At 32.9% G+C, this 20,934-nt stretch overlaps 2 protein-coding genes across 3 annotated transcripts; one reads left to right on the top strand and one right to left on the bottom strand.

Moving 5' to 3' along the window:
• The first annotated feature begins 1,474 nt into the window (after positions 1-1,474).
• LOC132703867 (ras-related protein Rab-43) lies at positions 1,475-5,178 on the top strand. The gene is made up of 3 exons (XM_060673385.1): positions 1,475-1,848; positions 2,091-2,432; positions 3,911-5,178. The coding sequence occupies exons 1-3, from the start codon at positions 1,636-1,638 to the stop codon at positions 4,016-4,018; spliced, it is 663 nt and encodes a 220-aa protein (XP_060529368.1). The 5' UTR covers positions 1,475-1,635; the 3' UTR covers positions 4,019-5,178.
• Positions 5,139-19,101, bottom strand: LOC132703850 (uncharacterized). 2 transcript variants are annotated; one of them, XM_060673373.1, is made up of 6 exons: positions 19,055-19,101; positions 9,404-9,702; positions 7,417-7,561; positions 6,432-6,629; positions 5,337-5,486; positions 5,139-5,274 (listed from the first exon to the last, which is right to left on the bottom strand). In XM_060673373.1, exons 2-6 carry the CDS (start codon positions 9,699-9,701, stop codon positions 5,199-5,201), a joined length of 867 nt encoding a protein of 288 aa, XP_060529356.1. In that variant the 5' UTR covers position 9,702; positions 19,055-19,101; the 3' UTR covers positions 5,139-5,198. The 2 variants fall into 2 exon arrangements, with proteins under 2 accessions (XP_060529356.1, XP_060529351.1); XM_060673368.1 differs by lacking the exon at positions 19,055-19,101 and adding an exon at positions 17,151-17,533.
• Between the last annotated feature and the right edge of the window lie 1,833 nt (positions 19,102-20,934).

A 20,934-nucleotide genomic window follows, 5' to 3' on the forward strand; every position in this document is an offset into this window, starting at 1 on the left:
CCTGGAGAATATCCGTAGATCCTCGACGGAAGTCGACAATGGGCGAATGATCCTGGTAGTCTTGCCCAACAGTTTTCTGAAAAACGCATTGAATTGAATTGAATTAACTCTGCACTTGTCGCTATTTTTTTTAACTACACCTTAATTACTTTTTGTCTTGAAAATTTAATGGGATTTCGACATATTTTGAGAAAATACTGGCGTAAAAATGCAGTATCCAAACCTAACCAAACCAAACCTAAGCCGCAAGGCCTTATGGGTCGAACGTCAATAAATGCAAATTAGAGCTGCCATTGGTTAAAAAAATTTCAAATCTCGCGCCTATTTAACAGACCTCAAAATTTGGTGACATTAGCATAGGCAGGGTCTCTATATGTCTAATAGCTATATGGAAAAATCAACTGATTTGTATTTGTGTTGTGTCACTCAACTGAATGACAGAAATTTACTGGTGCAAACCGGTGTCTGACTGCAGTTGGAACCAGTAGTCATTTCAACAACAAAGTAGTAATTTCTCAAAATATGATTAGATCTCATTAAATGTTCTAGGAAAATGAGGTAAGTGTGTGGAAATTGTTGTTTAGAAAGAAAATGACGCAAAATTATCTTCTCTACGAAAATATGTCTTTTGTGTCTGTCATTCTACAAATCATACACATTTGTTTTTATTTTATTTTATGTACTGAACCATTTTACTAGTAAATTACAATCGTAATAGTATCAGTAACTTGCGTACTGATACCATATCAATGAGATTTAATAACCGACATGGCCGCTGACAGATCGCCAATAAATTGGGATGCGATATCTATACGGCAGTATACCCTCAAAATATGCGTAGATCTCGTTAAGAGTTCTAAGAAAACGAGTTAAGCCTGTGTAAAATCGCTGCTTCTCTACGAAAATGTCAATGCCGCCTACAGTACGTCATTTTTTACGGCAGGGGGGCCACTATATAATCTAACAGTTATTCAAGGTCTCTAACAAAACATATTCGGCCATTTTCATTAACCAAACCTCTTGTTAAACAACTTATGGGTGAGACCACTAATATTTGAAACTTTTCTGTTATATACGAAATCATGTTTTTGTTCGGCGTTAACTTTTCTTGTATCCATTTTATTGGAGTTTATAGTAAGTTCTAGATAACCTGGAACAAATATAATAATGAAATGTAATAAAGGTGCAGACTTTCGAAACACCACAAAATGAAATCATTTCCATTGTGATGCAAGAGGAAAAACATATTGCACTGTGAAAAAAATTATCCTCCAATGCGAATATGGCAAAGATAACTTGTAAAAATCAAAACCGACCTTCACTTTCTGAGATTTGTTTAATTTTCACAGAATACGGGCTTTTGGCTTAAAGAGAAATTGTTAGGGAATAGGAATCTTAAAATCTCCCCGGGATGTCAAATGTCTCCTTTTTTCAAGAATAGGCAGGCAGACCGAAATTTTCAATAAATAAGAAAAAACTATAATTTACAATGTGCAACTTACCACAACTCGCAATTCCTAATCTGTGCAAACTAACCAACCAAAATGATATAGTTGTCTATGATCTGTGCCAACCAGTTATTAACCTAGATTGTTAAAATGTAAATAATATAGTAATATTACCCTTATTAAAAAAATGACTTCAAGGAATCCCACAACTCTCATGACAATTCCTCCCGATGAAAGTTTTGATTTTTTGTTTAAAATAGTTTTAATTGGCGATTGCGGAACAGGAAAAACTTGCGTTGTGCAACGTTTTAAAAATGGAACATTTATTGAGAGACATGGAAATACCATAGGGGTAGATTTTTCCATGAAAACTGTAATGGTTGATGGGAAACGAGTAAAGGTAAATCACTGCTTTGCCTAAACAAGTTTTTCAGCTTTATGCTAAGGATTTGATTATTGATTTTAATATTGTTTGCTATAAATCTGGCAATGTTAACGTAATTGTTACGAATTATAATATACTTAATTAGTAACCCGTTGATATCACATAGCGTTAGTAACTTGAGAGGATTTCTTACAACAAATTTAATTTGGTTATTTTTTTATAATCATAGTATTTACTTTCTGGTTGGTTGATTTTAGCTACAAATATGGGATACTGCAGGTCAAGAACGATTTAGAACAATTACACAAAGTTATTACCGTTCTGCAAATGGGGTGATAATAGTTTATGATATTACCAAACGTCCTTCCTTTCTCTCAGTAACAAGATGGGTGGAAGAAGTAAGAAGATATTCAGGCAATGCAGTTTTGTTAGCACTAGTTGGTAACAAAGCTGATTTGGAAAGTTGCCGTGAAGTGGAATTTGAAGAAGCAGAAGCTTTAAGTCAATACATGCCTGAAGTTCTGTTTGTTTTGGAAGCTAGTGCTAAAGACAATTCAAACATTGAGGAGGCCTTCATGTGCTTGGCAACCGAGTTAAAGGTAAATATCATACTCATAAGCTTAGGTAATTTATAAAAATTATCACACATCTTTGTCAATCATACTATAAGGTTGTTCGGAAAGTCATTTCATTTTTGCCCGTCAGAGGACTTAATTACGTTTTTTCGAAACCAACTTCACACTTAAGCCGCATAAGCATTATATGTCTTGAGAGCTGATATTGCAAGGCTTGTATGTGAAAAAGTTCTATTAATTCTACGCAGTAGTTTTTGGTTGGTGCCCTTTTAAATATGGAGAGCAATAAGCAGCATTTTCGTCATATTTTACTTTTTTACTTCAGAAAAGGTAAAAATGCTGTCCAAGCGAGAAAAAAATTGACGGATGTGTATGGAGAAGGCGTGTTAACAGTACGCCAGTGCCAGAACTGGTTTGCAAAATTTCGATCTGGCAATTTTGATGTCGAAGTTGCACCACGGTCTGGAAGGCCGGTCGAAGCTGACAAAGATGAGATAAAGGCATTAGTTGATGTAAATCGGCGAATAACCACACGAGAGATCGGTGAGAGATTAAATTTGTTGAATTCGACTGTTTATGGCCATTTGAAAGGCATGGGCTTAACCTCGAAGCTCGATGTGTGGGTGCCCCATGTCCTTACGGAGCGAAATTTGCGTCGTCGCGTTGACGTGTGTGATTCGCTCCTCAAACGTCAAGAAAATGATCCATTTTTGAAGCGGATTATTACTGGGGACGAAAAATGGGTTGTATACAACAATGTTAAACGCAAGAGGTCATGGAGCAGAAAAGATGAACCGGCTCAAAGAGTGTCAAAAGCCAACATTCACCAAAAAAAGGTGATGCTCTCCGTTTGGTAGGATGTCAAAGGAATAGTTTTTTTTGAGCTTTTGCCGGACAATACAACGATTAATTCAGAAGTCTATTGTCATCAACTGGACAAATTGAATGATTCACTTAAAGAGAAGAGGCCCGAATTAATCAACAGGAAGGGTGTAGTGTTCCACCAGGATAATGCGAGACCTCACACAAGTTTGGTCACTCGCCAAAAACTTTTACAGCTTGAATGGGACATACTGCAACATCCACCATATTCTCCCGATCTGGCGCCTTCCGACTACTATTTGTTCCGGTCCCTGCAAAATTTTTTGGATGGCAAAACCTTTACCTCAAATGAAGATGTCAAAAAGCACCTGAACCAGTTTTTTGCCAGCAATGACCAAACTTTTATGAGAGGGGAATTATGTTACTGCCAGAAAGATGGCAAAAGGTGTTGGACCAGAATGGCCAATATATAAATTAATAAAATATTTATTCATTATACGAAAACTGTCTTTCATGTTCCCCAAAAAAAACGAAATGACTTTCCGAACAACCCAATACTTGGTTATAACATCATTAAAAACATCAGTTATATTCCACTAGAATATCAATTTAAAGATTATGGAGTGTATATAGTGAAGTATAGTGGGAAATATATTTAACCACTTTTTTCCTATCATTAGAGACGCCAAGACAGTGGCCTGTTAGTTCAGGAGGATGAAGAGGTTGTAAAATTGGGAGAAAGCAGATCTATATCAAAATGTAATAATTGCAGTAGAAACATTTTCTAGTGGAAGATTTTTTGTAAACTGTATCAAAAGTTAGTGCCTTATACATTACTATAGTTATTTATTTTTGCGTCTTATGTCTATATTTATTTTATTCAAATTCCATTTTAGAGACATACTTTTAAACTGATTTTAACAAGATAACAAATTTTTGTGCAAGGGTTTAGAACAAAATAGTAAATTAATTTATGGAATATAAATAAACATCATTCTTTAACAAAATATAATTAGCTTACTGAATGCCATATCTGGTAACATATTGTGATTTATGTTATTTTGAAAATATTTGAAATTGTTTGCCAAGTTTAATATACATACACAAGCGAAATGCTCAGTAAAAAGGTTAGTAGTAACTTATGTGGTTATTAAAGATAGAGTAACACTCTTTTTTATATTAAAGTTAATATTTGAACTTTGTAATTTTTTGTCCTAAGATTTGTCAGAGTTTATAATGGATTCATCCAATCCATAAGAAATTAATGATAGCTTTTGTGAACTACCATTTTCTTAATTTTAAGGTTATTGTTAAAACAATTTTGATTGCCTGAATTCACCATTTTACACTCACAAGAAAATAATTACATAATATTATTTTTTAAAATTTTTGATTGAAACAATTTAAGATTTATAGAAAAATTACATTTGTTGTGATTTTTCCTTGACTCAAGTTGACAATGGGGGGACCAAGACTTGATACACTTATAGCCGTCAACCGTAGGGGCTGAAAGTCTTGTTTCCTACTGTATTTAAAAATTTGGGGGGAAAGTTACAAAATATTGTTGTAATTTGCAAGTTGTGACAAAACTAAAATAAACATAATGATCTGGTTAGTTTTTATTGTACTACAAAACGATTTGAAATAATTTCTCTTACATATTCACTATATTATAATGCCAAATAGATATTTTATACAAATTGAGCAAATGTGTATTATTTACTATTTATTACCCTACATTATTTTTTACAACTATGCTTATTTAACAACATTATGTTATATTTATAGTGCCACAAGTTTTTGTTCTTGTTTATCATTTATCATATATTGAAGATCACATTGTTGGTTTGGTATCTTTTACATTGTGTAGTTGAAATTAATACATCTAATTGAAGACCTTAGCCTAGGTCTAAATCTATTCCAAATAATTAAATATGGATTTTCCTATACCAGGACTTCAACTATCTTTCACATTTCGTTTAGCGAAGGGTTAATGGTAACTGACCGGTGTTCTTCTCTAGTTAAATCGTGTTCTTGCCCTGTACTAAAATAAACAAGTGAATACATTTAATCAACCAATTTCATTATGGTGGTAAATTATTATACCTGTAATAATTGTGTTTTCGTATAAAAAGAGATTTTGGGCAATCCTTCATGTATGGCCAGCATTCCGCAGGTCCGCCCGTTTCACCTTTACCGGCCTTTTCCGCATCAACATATTCTTTCATCATATATGAAAACGGGGATTTGCTAGCGCTAGAAAATGGCGTAATTGGCTTGTAGCATCAATTCCATTCGTAAGTAAAATAACTATTAAAATGGAAAAATGCAGAATATACACATTGTGCCCAATTAATTGCTCACTAATGATTTTACTTTTTTTATTATTAGAGATATGAAGTCAGTTAAGTTACGAAGGTAGTCGTAGCGCGCCGATTAATATAACGAAAGCAGAAAAACAAATGAATATTAAAAATATACTAAAAAGATAAAAATGGTAATAATTCATCAATAATTGTTAATTTTAAGTAAATATTGTGGATTATGATCTGTTTTGTTCTCGCGGAAACAGACTTTGGCCGCAGCTGGCACACCAAGAAGTTGCGACAGTGAAAGGATCAATATTGCTCAATTACGGAACTTAACTGACCCTACCTCGATTTGTGGTCTTCCTTTCCAGAGGGGCCGATCCGATGAGGAAGTTTGGTGATCACCACGCGGAGGATCTGGTGCGTTCAACGGCAGCACGACCGATTTAGCGCTTTAGCGTGATTTCGAGTGAATCATGCGCCTAAGGACGCTGGCGGGTAGAACTGGCCAGTTAAGCTCAAGACTTTAATAACGCGAAGAAAAGTAGAAGAATAACTTCTTGGTGCTGTCCTTGCGGCCAATAAATAAGTTATAGATTTGTTTAGGAAAATTCACAAAAACCCAAAGAAATAATAAAATCAAAAAACTAAACAGGATCTATGGAATATTTGCAAACAATAGAATTAAAAAAATTCTGGGTATTCCATTAAAAAAATGTGTTTTCTGGTTTATTCGAAAAGTAGACATTTAATTGTTTTGTTTTACTATCCGAAGATGGCGTAATATCAAAACGTACCTAATAAATAAATCAAGTAATAAGTAAAATTACGTTCCCTGTAACAATTTTTGTGAAATTAAGTTTTGTGATTTGTGGCATAAATAAGTACTAACCTTAAAAAAAGCTTAAGTATTTCGCCTATCATGCCAAAGCCAGTCATAGGGTGTGCTTGTACTTCGCAAATGGCTCTGAGAAGACAGGCCTTGCCATCGAGGCCAAAATTCTCCAAAAATTCTTCCACAGCCACATAGAGTATAGCTCGTTCGCCCCCATGAAACTGACCAACTTGGGGCGGTGAATCATAATTTGACCTATTATCCGAATAATATTCAATTGCACGCTGAATAACCGAAAATTATTCAAAATAACAACATCAAAACGTAATATGTATACATAATAGGAATTTTATATAATTATATTCCAAAACTGGTGTTCTGTATTACTTACTTTTTGCGCAAGGCTCAAGATAATATATAAGGAATAAATTTGCAATTAAGTAGGTATTTATGAAAAAGTGTAAGATGTGTCCCATTTTTGATTGGTTTGCGGCTTATCTCCTTTATTAATAAAGCTAGCGTGTTCCCACCTTCATAACCCAAGGCTACTCTTTTATTAAATGAAAGGTGGCATAAACAGAAATGTTGGAGTTTTAGATCACCCTGTGGTGATTTTGCTAACTCTGTTATTAAAACGGGCACCTATTTTCCATTTAATCATGAAAAATTTTTAAATTAAACATAAATACTTAGCATTTGAATAAGTCTTAAATGCTACATATTTCTGAACAACTCATAACAATAAAACTATTTAAGACATACAGGATGTTTAATTAAGAAAAAAACAATATAAGTTTAGTATGTATAGCAAAATATGTGAGTTAAAAAAAACGACGGGTCCTACATAAACAACGGCAACGTTACACGTAACCGAGCTACAAATTCTAAATATGCAATCTTCTGTATCTTAAAGTAAAAAATAGCTACGATATTTTTGTTTGTACCAGTCTTCATTTGATAGCATGAAAGCCGCAACACGCTAAATTTTTTTATAAGGGAGATACGCCGTAAACCCATCAAAAATGAGATACACGGTATTTACCGTTTCCCCCTGCGCCTCTCGAATATGTTTGCGATATAATTCGCCAACATCCCACCAGCTGCTCTTCCCATAGATCTCGCTAAGAGGGGAGGCAGGATCCCATAGGGATTTTCGTTATCTGTTAAACCTAATTTGTTGAAATCAACTGAAATAAAATTTCATTATTTAATTTAGTTTTGGAAGGTGGAACAGATTAATTTATAATTAGTTTTGGTTTGCTTTGATCTGACATCTTTCAGAGAGTTTTGTAAGTAGATATCCGGAATCTGCGGGAGTACATATGAGCGTGGGAAACTACAGATGTATCCACAAACAGGATAGATACAAGAATTGATTGTGTTAAGTTAAATTCTTTAGGTGTATCACTAGCTCTTTTTGGGTCTACAGAGTGTTTGGTTTTTGCTGTCTAAGTTAATTTAACGTAATTTTAAACGATGTGGAATACGATTACATTCTATTTTTACATATGTAAGAGAGGGTAAGCATAACAATAAAATTTTAATTTGAAAGTGTATAATATATATACTTCTTTATTCTTAATGAATAATTATAAAGCATTTTTGTTAAAACGAAAAGTGATCAGTCCGTCAGCGAGGTCACACGGTTCGCATTTGAAACTAAAAAAAATACCTGAGTACCAAAGATTATTAAAAATAATAACACAAACTTGATATTACTTAATATCACCAGAAAACACAGATAACATAAAATCTGGAACTGAGTTTAGGTTGGTATTAAGTGCACAACACACATAGTACCTATTTCATTCACTAGTGCTGATTATTCCCACCGTGCAATGCATTATAAGGGCAGAGACACGCGATGTATCTTGTCGCAAATAACCCCACGGGTACTGAAGGCCAGCAACACGCGACAGTGCAATAAACAAGTCAGGCCATAATAACCAAACTAAAGGGCAGAGACACACATCAGTATATTGGTACTAAGGGCAGAACACACATAGTAACTACTTCAATCAATGGTGCTGATTATTCCGATCGTGCAATGGATACGAAGGGCAACAGGTTCTGAAGAGCAGAGACAAGCGACAGTAACCCCGACTTTCATCAACAAAGTAACAACCTTTAAAATAGTTCAAAGAGACAACACGCTAATTAACTAAATTCTTTGAGTATATTTTATAAATTAAAATTGAAACCGATTAATAAATCGTTTGGTAATTGGGTATTTTAGTCAATAAAATGAAACCTAGTAGAAAATTCAAAATTTTGGGCATAGTTTAGCGAGGTATCGAATAGATTTTCTTAATATTGAAACTAGTTTCTACATTATCCAGGACTGCTCAAAACTAATGATTTGCATCTATGCACGTAGGAATTTTTAAAAATTGAACACCCTCTATATAATCACAAATTCTATTAATTAAAATTAAATTCCCTTTCGAATGATGTATCATGTCCCTATACCTAAATCCTTTGGTTTCTGAAAACTGAATTACTTTGGCATAATTCATCTTTTTGGTGGCCACGAAATATTCGTCTTATGTTAAATAATTCATTTTCACATGACAGTTTAATACAGATTTACTCATTATTGATTGTGGTGCACATTTTGTCGATAAAATTGGTTCAAAATGGAAGGAAACCAGTATTCTAATGCTGTTTTAATGAATTTATTAATTATGCATGGAGAATGCAATCGTATTATAGCCAGAAAAAAATCCAATAATTTTCAAAAGAATTACTTGAGAAATCTTAAAAAGAAATATTGTTGAAAAACATTGTCGACTTTGAATTTGAAACAGTATATATTTTTTGTATACAATTTTTTAAGCTGTTTTAGCCTTATTAAGGACAAATTGGTACGTTTATTTTATATGAAGTGTAGTTGTATTGCGTACCTAAAGTTCCGAAAGATTTTTGATGCGCTATTAATTAAAAATGTCCTCGTAAACTGTAACAAATTTCAACACGCTGCATTCGATCAATTCTATCATTTGTTAAATAGTTAATCATAAGCAACTTACTAGTAAATGGCAGACTAAGAGTTAAATTCGAGAAAAATCCCTCCGGTGGATACCTAGCGAACGGCATTGATAATGACGGTGTAATAACCATGGTGGTTCCAGGAGGTAATGCCAACCTTCCGTCTTCTGTCACCCAGAGAATCCTTTTTTGTCTCGATTTGAATTCATTATGGCGATTTCCGCTATACCTTTGATCCTTGGTCGATGATGGAGATACAAGAATACTTATCAAGACCACTAAAGTTAGTGGATGATGTTGCAGATATTGGTATTGTACCAAGTTCGAAGGCAATTTCATTCTGAAAACAATGTTTTTTGAAAATATTTTTGCACATCACTAATTTCTTAATAAAAATTATGAACATAAAATGATTTGTCGGTTGAGAGCGCCATTTGGATAATATTAGTTAAACAGGTACGCGTTCTTAAAATATATCTAAAAATTCAAATTTAGTTTTTCACTGAATTGGATAATATATTTAAAGTAAAACATTTTTAGTTATAAATAAATTAAGCGTAGGCGTTGTGCTCCAAACGCAAGCACACCGGCATTCGCTATTCTTTTATATTAGAAAGGCACTGTTAACTTAATTACTCCTTAAAATATTTTAACCTAGAAATCTCTAAATACTTCATTTATTATTTAATATATTTATTTTTTGAAATTTTTTCTTACTTACTTTCTACTTTAGTTTTTCTAATTTTAACTGCATACCGCGTAAGTGTTAAATGGGGATTAAAATCGTAATTACAGACAAATTTATTTTTGAGTGAATATCCAATCTTAAAATTATGATATGCTGGTATCACAAACGAATAAAGTAATTCGTCCAAACACTAGAACAGTTTCATCTTGCCCTCGCAGTAAACTAATTCTGGTCACAAAATCGCAAGTGTGAAAAAATACTTCCTTTCAGTTTGTTTGAAATTCATAGCGAGAGGTGACATAAATTTCTTTGTTTTGGCATGCAAAGTGCAATATCGTCGTGCATGTTGCATATTTTGCTACCATAGCTTTATGGTAAACGGTCTTTCTTTCGCTTTGATTTTTTCGGATTCGTTATTTGCAATTTTATGAAAACGTCATGCTTAGGTTTGTTTCATCGGTTTTTAAACTTCAAGGAAAATTACATATTTGTCCTTCCCAACCATTACCTTCTTAGGGAGATCAAATTCGACTATTTACAATAATGGTTAACAGATCCCCTAAATTGTTGTTAATAAAATGTTTTTTTTACTTTACGAATTACTTCGTAACTGAGCAGAGTGCCAAAATTTTCGCCCGCGTACGCGATTTGAATTATTACGGTTAAGGAAGGTTTGCGTCCGTAGTTTAGAAACGTGACTTAAATGCAAATTAATTAATGTATCATAGCGGATCATGGTTTAAAATCGACAGCGTCATTTTAATATTTAGTCCACACCTTCCGAAATTGTATGTTTTTGTAGGTCAGCCAGGTAAAAATTTTATTATCGGCTCAAAGTCTTGCGTTAAAACTTTAAACTTGATCCTCCATATGTGGTAATGAAGCAAACAGGTATCACTTTATTTTTGCACGGTACTTATTTTTGCATATACAATAAATGAATTGACTTTTTTTATTTTGCAAAATATGACCAGTGCTAAATATTGAACTGCGGTTCCAATATTCCTTAATAAAAGAATCTTGCACCAAGAAGAAGAATATGAAATAATTTAGGCATTTCGACTAAATTGGTATATTATACAACAAGTATGATAAACGATACTTGTTGTATTGATTTGACAACAATTTGTTCCGCGCCGCTTATGACTAAAATGACTCTAATCATACTTGATTGTTACAAAATATACTAATCAAACTTTAGTACTCATTGATCAACGATAAGAAGCTGCGAACTATTTTTGGATGTGGTCTTCCATTTTCACTGAAAACTAATTACCTTTTGCTATGGAAGTTTAAGAACAATTCAAATATTGTACTATTACATTCCCATTATGATTTCGGAGGAACATCAAAACCAGTATCGCTTTCACATTCACTGCTAAATTTGGAATAAAAAAATCAACTATTTAAAAAAAATCCAATCAAAGAACATTAGATGCTAAGATATAGCTAGTAGGAATATGCCTACGCCTATAATACAGGAACTTTTGGACCAATTATGAAAACATTTTATAAAAGTTCCGTTCAACATGCGCTGCGCTAGATTTTAAATTTCATCTCTAACCAATTACCTTACGGCGGTTAGCAACCAACATACCCGCGGACAGGCTCTCAGTAAGTTTGGATGCGGCATTTTTACGGCAGTATGCTAAGATCTCGTCAAACATTTTGGGAAAAAGAGTTAAGGATCTGGAAATCATAACTTTCTCTACGAAAATATCAGTGCCGCCTGAGACGCATCAATTATTACCGTAGTAGGGCCACTATATTGTCTAAAAACGATATGGATAGGAACAGATGATCGAATTCTTTGGGGTAACAATAGTTTTACAATTTGTAAATTATGGGCTTTGTGTCGCAAATGACGGGTTTCATTTTTCGTTAATAAATCCGAAACGATTAAATTGGCAGCTGTCAAAATGTGATTATTATTATTATTCCAACACTTTTCTACGACTAGTAAGATAGCTTCTTATGGCCATCATATTTGATTTTTGGATTTATGGAGTGCACAAAAGATTTTATAACATTTCTCAAAGCTAGGTCCTAATGATTTTATAAGTAGGCCATGATTTATTTGTCACCTTTTTTTCATCTAACGCAGGCTCCTACTGTGACATTAAATAATTTAAAGTATCAAAGTTTTCTCTCATTAAAATCATAAATGGAACAAATTGTTAAACCTCCTGAAAATGACTGCTCTTCCTTATTCAAATAAAAAAATTGACATGTTAGATCCTGAGACGAAGAGTTTTGGGCACATTTAGAAACACTAATGGAAATAGACTTGCTAGAATTCTACGAAAAACAGTCACCAATTGCCAAAAATGTCTCGATGCAAATTGACGTCTTTTAGCAAATCTGTAAATACATAACCAGTTACCAACATAATTAGATTTTACATTACATTATTTGTAAATTGTTTCTGTAACGATTTTCTTTTTCAATTTGTGTTGAACTTGTAGGTTGTTGAAGAGTTAACTAAATTTACCACGACTTTCTGATTTTCGATTTAGTACTGCGTAAACACGAAATCCGTCATTTTAGGTTGTTCGCCGATATTTCGCAAACCAATTTACCGATCGTAAATCTGAAGCCAATTGTAAAATGCATTAGATTTCTTTAAAACTTTACCCATTTGACTCTTGCTGTATGTATAATAGGAGCGGAGATTAATCATTCTGTAAACTTTCGTGGCAGGTTAAATTTTGCTCGAGTTTCTGTGGTCGATAATTCCCCAAGGAAAAACTCCATTACGTCAATACCATCACAACTCGTTCAAACAGTTCGTTCAGGTTTGTTAATCGAATAATTCGTATGAACCTGAGATTATTACCTAAGGCACGTGCTGCATTCTGATGCAATCGAAAGATGTCACCAGAAACATGGAATCGATTTACCAAACCGGCTTTACCGATTCTGTATGCGGAGATGAAACTTGTTGACCCGATTGTACTGATTTTTTTTATGGTTCATGGTTAATGGTATTCTGAAATAATTGATTAGTTTATATTTATTATTTTATTTATAATATAAGTTTTTTTTTTTCAATTTTTACAATTATTAATATGTTATATATTAATAACGAGAAAAAAAGATAAATGGTTTTAGAGGTTTTTTTGTACTGAAATGCTTTTGACATGGTCCAATATTTATTTGGTTTTTTCGGAGTCTCACAAATTACAAAAGAGAATGATCATGATAAAACCGCAATTATTCAAACTTTTCGAAAAAAAAATCTTACAAAATCAGTAATAATTAACATTACTTGTTTTTTGTGGTGAAATGAAACATGACATGAAATCGTATAGGAAATTAGTTTCACAATCCACTAAGAAAAAATAATTTTCAAAAAATACTAATCTTGTCACATGATTTCGATTTATCTGTTTCAACACAAATCATAAAAGCAAATATGGGAGGAAGAAAGAAAGCCAAATTCATGGGGAAATACTGTGATCTGCCCGATGCACAAAAAGCGAGATAAAACTGCATCTCTATAATAATTATAGAGGTGTAGCGTTATTAGATGTTGTCTATAAAGTATTTGCAAAGATCCTAAAGAAAAAGCCCACGGGTGTTCAGAAAAGATAGCCGAATCGATAGAATAAGAAAAATGTATGATAACAAAATAGCAAACATCAATGTTTAGCCTACGCAGATGATGTAGTCTTCACAGCAAGAGTCAGAAAAGAGCTAGAAATTATATTTAAAGACCTCGAAAAAAGGATAAAATATTACGGTTTAATGATTAATGAAAAAAAAACGAAATACCTGCAAATGGTCTGCTAAAAAAATTTCAATGAAGCATATGTCACATTTAAAGTGGAGCCAGGGATACAGCTTCGAGAATGTTTATCAATTTGAGTATTTAGGAGTCACTTTGATGCAAAAGGGGAAGGAGGAGTACGAAGTAGAAAAAAGAATTGCCAAGGGGAATAAAACGGTTGGTGTTTTAAATAGAATGCTAACTAGCCAAAGAGTTATTATTTATAAGACAATGATTTGACCAAAAGTAATGTACGGAGCTGAAATGAATAGGAAAGAAGAACAGAAATTAGCAATCTGGGAAAGAAAAATCTTAAGGCAAATCTATGGAGGTGTTAAAGTAAATGAAGCGGAATGGAGAAGAACTAACGCGGACAATGATAACAACATAAAACGATAAGTGATAAAGCAGAGGCCACGCTGGTTAGGGCATGTCCTGCGGATGAAGGGGGGTAGATGGGCAAAAAGGATATTGGAGAGAGCGGATGCCGGAATAAGAAGAAGAGGCATTCCACGAAAAAGGTGGCCGGAAAATGCCATTGAAAATTTAAGGGAGATGGGCATCGAAAACTGGCGAGATCAGTCTGACAGACAAAAGTGGAAGAAGAGAATAACAAAGATTTAGAAGTCAAGGGCCTCCTGTTGGGTCCATGTTTATAAAATCTTGTTTTCAGATATCTCCATAGAAAACAGTAGCACGGAGTTAAATCTAAAAAGATTTAAAAGATACAGCATGCAATATCGCATACCGCGGCAGTTTAAAAGAAAATTGTATTTTTTTACTTATATATAAATTTATAATACGTCTTTAAAAGTCCGCAGAAATCCCGACTGCCATTCGGTTTTAAAATTTCCGTACATTAGATCAGATATCTGAGATGTAAAGGTATGGTTATCATCCTACCAAGCAACTTTTGTATGTTTTTTTTTTCATATTTCTAAGAACTGATATTAGTCCAGCAAATCATCATAATTAGATAAAATATTTTTTCCACTCCCTTCTCTAAAATGCCTGATTATACACTGGTCTAGCTTGCGGAAAGTGTCAGTTTCATTTCATGTATACAATGTTTCTCTTGGTAGATGTTCAACATTTTCTTTTGTTTCAAAATATTTTTAACGCCGTGCCAATGTCTGCTGCCCGGAAGTCCCCATTAACTTATTTTTTCTACTCCCGTCTGTAAAATGTATAATTACACACCAATCTAGCGTGCGGGAAGAGACAATCTACCACGTCAGTTTCATTTACCACATCCGAGTAACTTCGGACATTTCTGGGATATTACGACTTCAATTTTGACGTCTGTCAATTCTGGCATGTCAGTGAATGTTTTCGTGTTATTCAGATATTTTGTAAAAATGTACCCAAAAACTAACAGTAGTAGAAAAAGTATAATATGCAACACGTTTAGTAAACTCTTCAAATCACTCGTTTACTAAGCACTCGTGCCGCTACGCTCCGCTCGTGCCAAATAAACTAATGATTCAAATGCCCTCTACCACACTTGATACATAATCTACTATTATCGGCGTCTGTTTAGACAATTTCAATTTATTTTCGGAACAGGTTTAGAAACTTCTGGTACTATGCCTACTGCTTGTCCTGAAATTTGTCTCCGACACGGTCGGAACATAATAATAAAGCGTAAGTTGTTATTTCGGACTCATCATCATCATCGTAGGAACTTGTACTAGTAACAAAGTCAATGCCGTCTAACATTGTTGAAACTAGTATATTGTGCGCACAATATAAACACATCATGAACAAATATATTCATAGATTAAGCAAAACTACCCCAGTTGTAGCAATAAAATGAAAAAAATTAAAAAAAAAAGTGAAATTCGCATTTTCATTTGGTAGAAAGAAAGAAATTTCAAAGCAGAAACAAAATTTCAAATAGTAAATAACTAAATTGCAATCGCCACAATCAAGTTTTATTTCAGTGTTATATAAGTCGATATTCCAGATTATGTATTTGCTTAGACCACGCAATTTATTTGAAACGAACGTGCATGAGAAAAGAAACCATGAAGTTATTTATACCACTTAATTGGAGGCATCGTGTTTTTTTTTGGTTAGATTAGAACCTTATTCTTTATCCGCGCTGTATATCATGTTTTAATTATTAGGATTATTATAAGAATGAATGAAAATAGTCTGGGGATCACCTACGCGTTTTGTGGTACATTAAAAGATAGTTTTTCCTATGATCGTGAAAAAAGTATACTCTTCGGATTGTTTACAGTGATTTACAGTGACTGCAAATTAACCTTATTTTTGCACTAATGCAAAAAATACTTTACTTGCTTCACTAGTTCAAAAAATGTCTTACCATTTAAATATTTTCGATTGAACTTTATTACACACTTTACTATTTTGTAAAGCTGGTAAATTTTATTTGATCGTAGAAAATATGTGCTATGCGTAATATAAAAAGTCTATTTGCTTCAAAACGAACTAGTTATTCAAGTAACTATTGTAAGTTGTTTTAAAACTATTCATAAACAATCAGTGTCACTTGGTTAGATGATATTTAATTTCACTGATTGTAACTACACACCCTTAAGCAGGTAAATAACTTTTGATTACATAGACATTTTGATACAAGTTTCTATTTCAAATTCTAGAGTTTCAGTTCTAATAGTTCAAATACGATAAAAATGGTTTCTGACATTTCAACACGTTTATGTTGTTTTGAAATACTCACATTCCTCTCAAGTGCGTGCGCTTGGGACTCGAGGAATTTACTTTCTACGATATTAACTAATAATTAATTATACGTTATTTTTTAGAGTATTCGGAAATAATACAGTTTGGTTTTTTCGACGTTATTGATCATTGTATTTAACTATGCAGCAGCGTAATTTAAATTTTAAAATTAACGTACATATAACAAAACTTTGATGTTTTTTCTTTTAAATTATCAATTTGTCGACAATCTTGACCATTTTGAAGAAAAATAACAATACAAGTTAAATGAAAAAGTATTTTTTGTTGACCTAGCGTTTAAAACACTTTAATTTTTAAGGCGTGTGTTTTCTCAACACCCTACAGTATTACAAAAACGAAGACATCTAAGTGAATTAAAAACGGAAATGTTAAGGTGTATCTTTCGGGACAAAAATTACTTCTTGATTAATTAATTTAATTAACCAAATTCAGATTTAAAATGTACAAAAAAATGTACACAAAATAAACAGAACAGTCTCAAAAACACTTTACTGTACTAGTACAAAAAATGCGTTGCCAATCCATTTAAATATTATGATTTGAGTTTAAAATTTCATTACTTTATTGTACAGCTATTAAATTTAATTTCCTTAGTACTTACCTTATTTTTTTTAAAATACCTAAAACCATCCGTTATTGTCATCAATCGACTTTATGAAACTGGCACTGCATAATTATCGCGAATGCTTTCATTTTGTTTATCATTCAATTCGAATCGGAAAATTTAGTCATAAAGAAAACTGCACTATTACAAAACCTTTTAACGCGGATTTTTTTTTAGTACAAACCGATCGCTTTTTAACCGCGCGAATCAAGTGTGCCGCAATGTCGTCTTCGTGGGGCCGGATTTTCAATTGCCCCGCGTTACCGTGGAAACCGTGCGCTGCATGGCCTACTGGATCGTGTTGAAAGATACGCGAACGAAATTGACTGATCTAAATTTTTGGGAACGGGTGTGAGGCATACGTGAGCGTCTCCGCTAAATTTTGGAACAGTCGGGTCAGTTGTGGAGGAACTGTATTCGTGCAGTGTACTATTAATTACGAATTGCGGTTAATTGATTTAACAATAAACATTTCGCGATCGCATGCACATACGAATGTGCAAATTGACTGACATAAATTCCTCGCCATACTGTCCCTTAGGAATTGCGGTTTTCAATTTTACCTGAGTAATAAGAGACTAAACAAAGTGGCAAGCCGAATAATTTTTTTTATACAAATTCGACCTCTATTTGATACACTTTTTAGCGTTTAAGATTTTTTTAAATTGACCTATCCTGGTAGAGTTTTACTTTTTGAAGTTTCGATGATAAGAATTTGAGGTGAATTATCTTCAATTATAATTTGTTAATTCCAAAAATGTTATAAAGGCTTCTTCATAATTAAATGATAGCTGGCAACTGTGAGAAATAATATGATGTTATTGATTAACATGAACATAAATAATTTAAAAAAATCGGCTATTCAGATATCTGCATATATGTTTTTAAAAAATCCACAACAATACTGAACATCTTTTCCATTAAACTTTATTATTTTCTTTTGGAGAGTTCCGCACATATTTCGTGTTTCTTGATTTTTGGCGCTCAATCAAAGAATTAAAATTTTTCAATAAATTGAAAGAATTATCAACAATATTTAATATTGATTTTATATTTGCAGCAAACTCAACCGTATCTTTTAATGCAATTTTTTTTATCCTTTTCTACTTGCAAATGTAAGTATTGAGTATTATTATTTAACAGTGGTTACACCATTTCTTACTTATGTTGGCAAAATATTAAATAATTTATAATTTTGGAAGCAATCGAAAATCTACTCTAGAAAAAACTAAAACATTTACTGTAATCGACGGTCAACAAAAGTCGTTTTGCCTATACGCTCAGCTCTTGATTATTTCATAGTAGTCCGTAGCCTCTACTATTGTAATGTTAATATATGTTCATTAATTTAATAATTTTTTTTATAGAAAAATTATTTAAATAAAATTTTTAGAAAACATTATTCGAGATTTGGTAATGATTAACAAAAATGTGACACGATTTCAAAAAATGATAGTAAAAAAATTCTTGTTCAACAAAAGAAGAACCTGTTAAGATATAAAGGGGAGCAAGTTAAATATTAAAAATATAAATATAATTTTACATTCTATATCTTGGATTTTACACTAGGCAGTTCCAATGTAAGAAGACAAGAGACTTTTTAGGTTCTTTTATTATGAAACCATTAAAAAAAATCTTCATTTTTAAATAATATATTATTAATAAGTTATTTTCTCACATCCTGTAAATTTTAGATTGTAATTCCAACTTTACAACTGCACTGAGTTTTACAAATGTACTTATTTGGCTGTTAAACATCCACTGTCACACGTGGCTGTGATTTTTCAACAGACTTTGGTACGTTAGAAGGACCTAGTGACCAACTGCTTTATTTCTCAAAATAACGGTAGGTTAACAAGCCATGGAGATTCCCAAGAGAGAATTTGGTATTGTACACTTACCGGTTTAGCTCGGAACACGTTTAGTACGGGTGACACTATATTGCCCTACCTTACGATTTATAAGACGAGTAAGACAAAACATTATGCTGCTTTAGATACCGATATGGTTCGAATCAAGGTTATTCATTACCAATTAACAGATAGGTCAGACAAATATTCCTACGCTGGTGTTATATTATAAGAAGGAATACTTGTTGTTATCCTATATTATTAATTTTTTTGACTGTTTTATAAAAATTCCACTTTTTGGTTTTCTTCCGAGCCGGTCTTCCACACGTCTCTAATTTTTTAATCAATAGGAACGATCAAACTCAATTTAACTTCACTTAAATTAACTCATGTACCAGCTGATGCGCCAGGCAGTGTTATGGAATGTTCGGATGTCGACAGAACCCTGGAAAATTGCCTATTGTGGGTGATCCTTCCGCGACCCATTTTGATCTCATACAATTTTTCAATAATATTTGGAGGTTGTATTACATAAATTTATCGCTTTACGCATCGACATGGTTGTTATACTTATATTCCCTGCCTTTTTTTGACTGTGACTCCCTGGCGCGCCGTAGGGTTCTAATTTTCGACCCCTTCCGTTGAATGTATTCATAAACGATCTCAAATTTTGCTTGCCTATGCAGATTACCTAAAACTGTGTACTAAAAATAAATTCCATCTTCAGCAAGTGTAACGTGGTTTCTTACCAAGTTTTTAATTACAGTATGGATAGTACTATCCTGACTATACTTGCCACTATAAAGCATCTGGGGATTTTATTTTACTAGATGTTCTCTTTTGTACCTCACATTCGCAATAAGAAATTGCAGGTATTTTTGTAGCTCATCTACGATTAAGATATTATTTTACTGTTACTTTAGATTCAAGATTGATTATAGCTTAGTGGTATGGTCTCCAATATATAACTGCCAGGCTTAATACATTAAAAGTGTGCAGAGAAGATTATTGAAGTATTTAATGTTTAGGGAGGAAAGTTCCTATCCTGAAAGGGGAGAAGATCATATATCATTTCTCTACAAGTTAGTTCATTACTGAATCGATTGTCCGTTTCTTTTGGAATAATTACGTTTTCATGTGTCGCGGTTTGAAGGGAGACATTAATCAACTTTCTTACGATAGTTAGCCAGATCCACGATTTGCAAAACTTCTAACGGAAACGTGGCATCTTTCCTTCTTCTTCCGCCTTTTTTTGTTCTTTCTTTTTTTGGTTATAAAATTAGTAGATTATTAATATATCATATGATTTATATTCAATATTTCCTGTGAAATATAATAATAATAATAATAATAATAATAATAATAATAATAATAATAATAACAATGGAATAGAATAGAATAGAACTTCATTAACCATTCAGAAGAACAACAAATGGTACGTCAAGAGTATGGCAATTAGAATGGTTATCGCAGTGAAAAAATATATAAAATAAACAATAATAAAGTACACACAAATTGCAAGGGATTCTCTATAAAGAAAATTTTCATTTTCTGCTTAAATTGTCTGGTTGGTAGATTTTTAAGGCTGCTCAGCAGAACATTGTATAATTTACATTTACATTTAATTAACATTGATTTTATTAATTTGTGAGGACGTCAGTCTGAGGTACGGTAGGGCGATCGAGTCACCTTGCCTGGTGTTATACTCATGTCTACTAGTTAGTGTGCGATAAGAATCAGTATTATCATGCATGTATAAAATATAATCTCCATATCTGCGAAGATGGATCTGTAGTGTTCACGCGGACTCGCGCCGCTAAGTAGCCGCGTGGCCTTCTTTTGCAAACGAAAGGCCTTTTCCGAGTTTTTACCCCACCCCACAACACAACACCGTAAGACAACACACTGTGCAGCAGATCGAAGTAGGCCGT

This window comes from Cylas formicarius, unplaced genomic scaffold (genome assembly GCF_029955315.1).
Source record: "Cylas formicarius isolate icCylForm1 unplaced genomic scaffold, icCylForm1.1 PGA_scaffold_10__41_contigs__length_53128322, whole genome shotgun sequence".
Taxonomy (NCBI): Eukaryota; Metazoa; Arthropoda; class Insecta; order Coleoptera; family Brentidae; genus Cylas; species Cylas formicarius.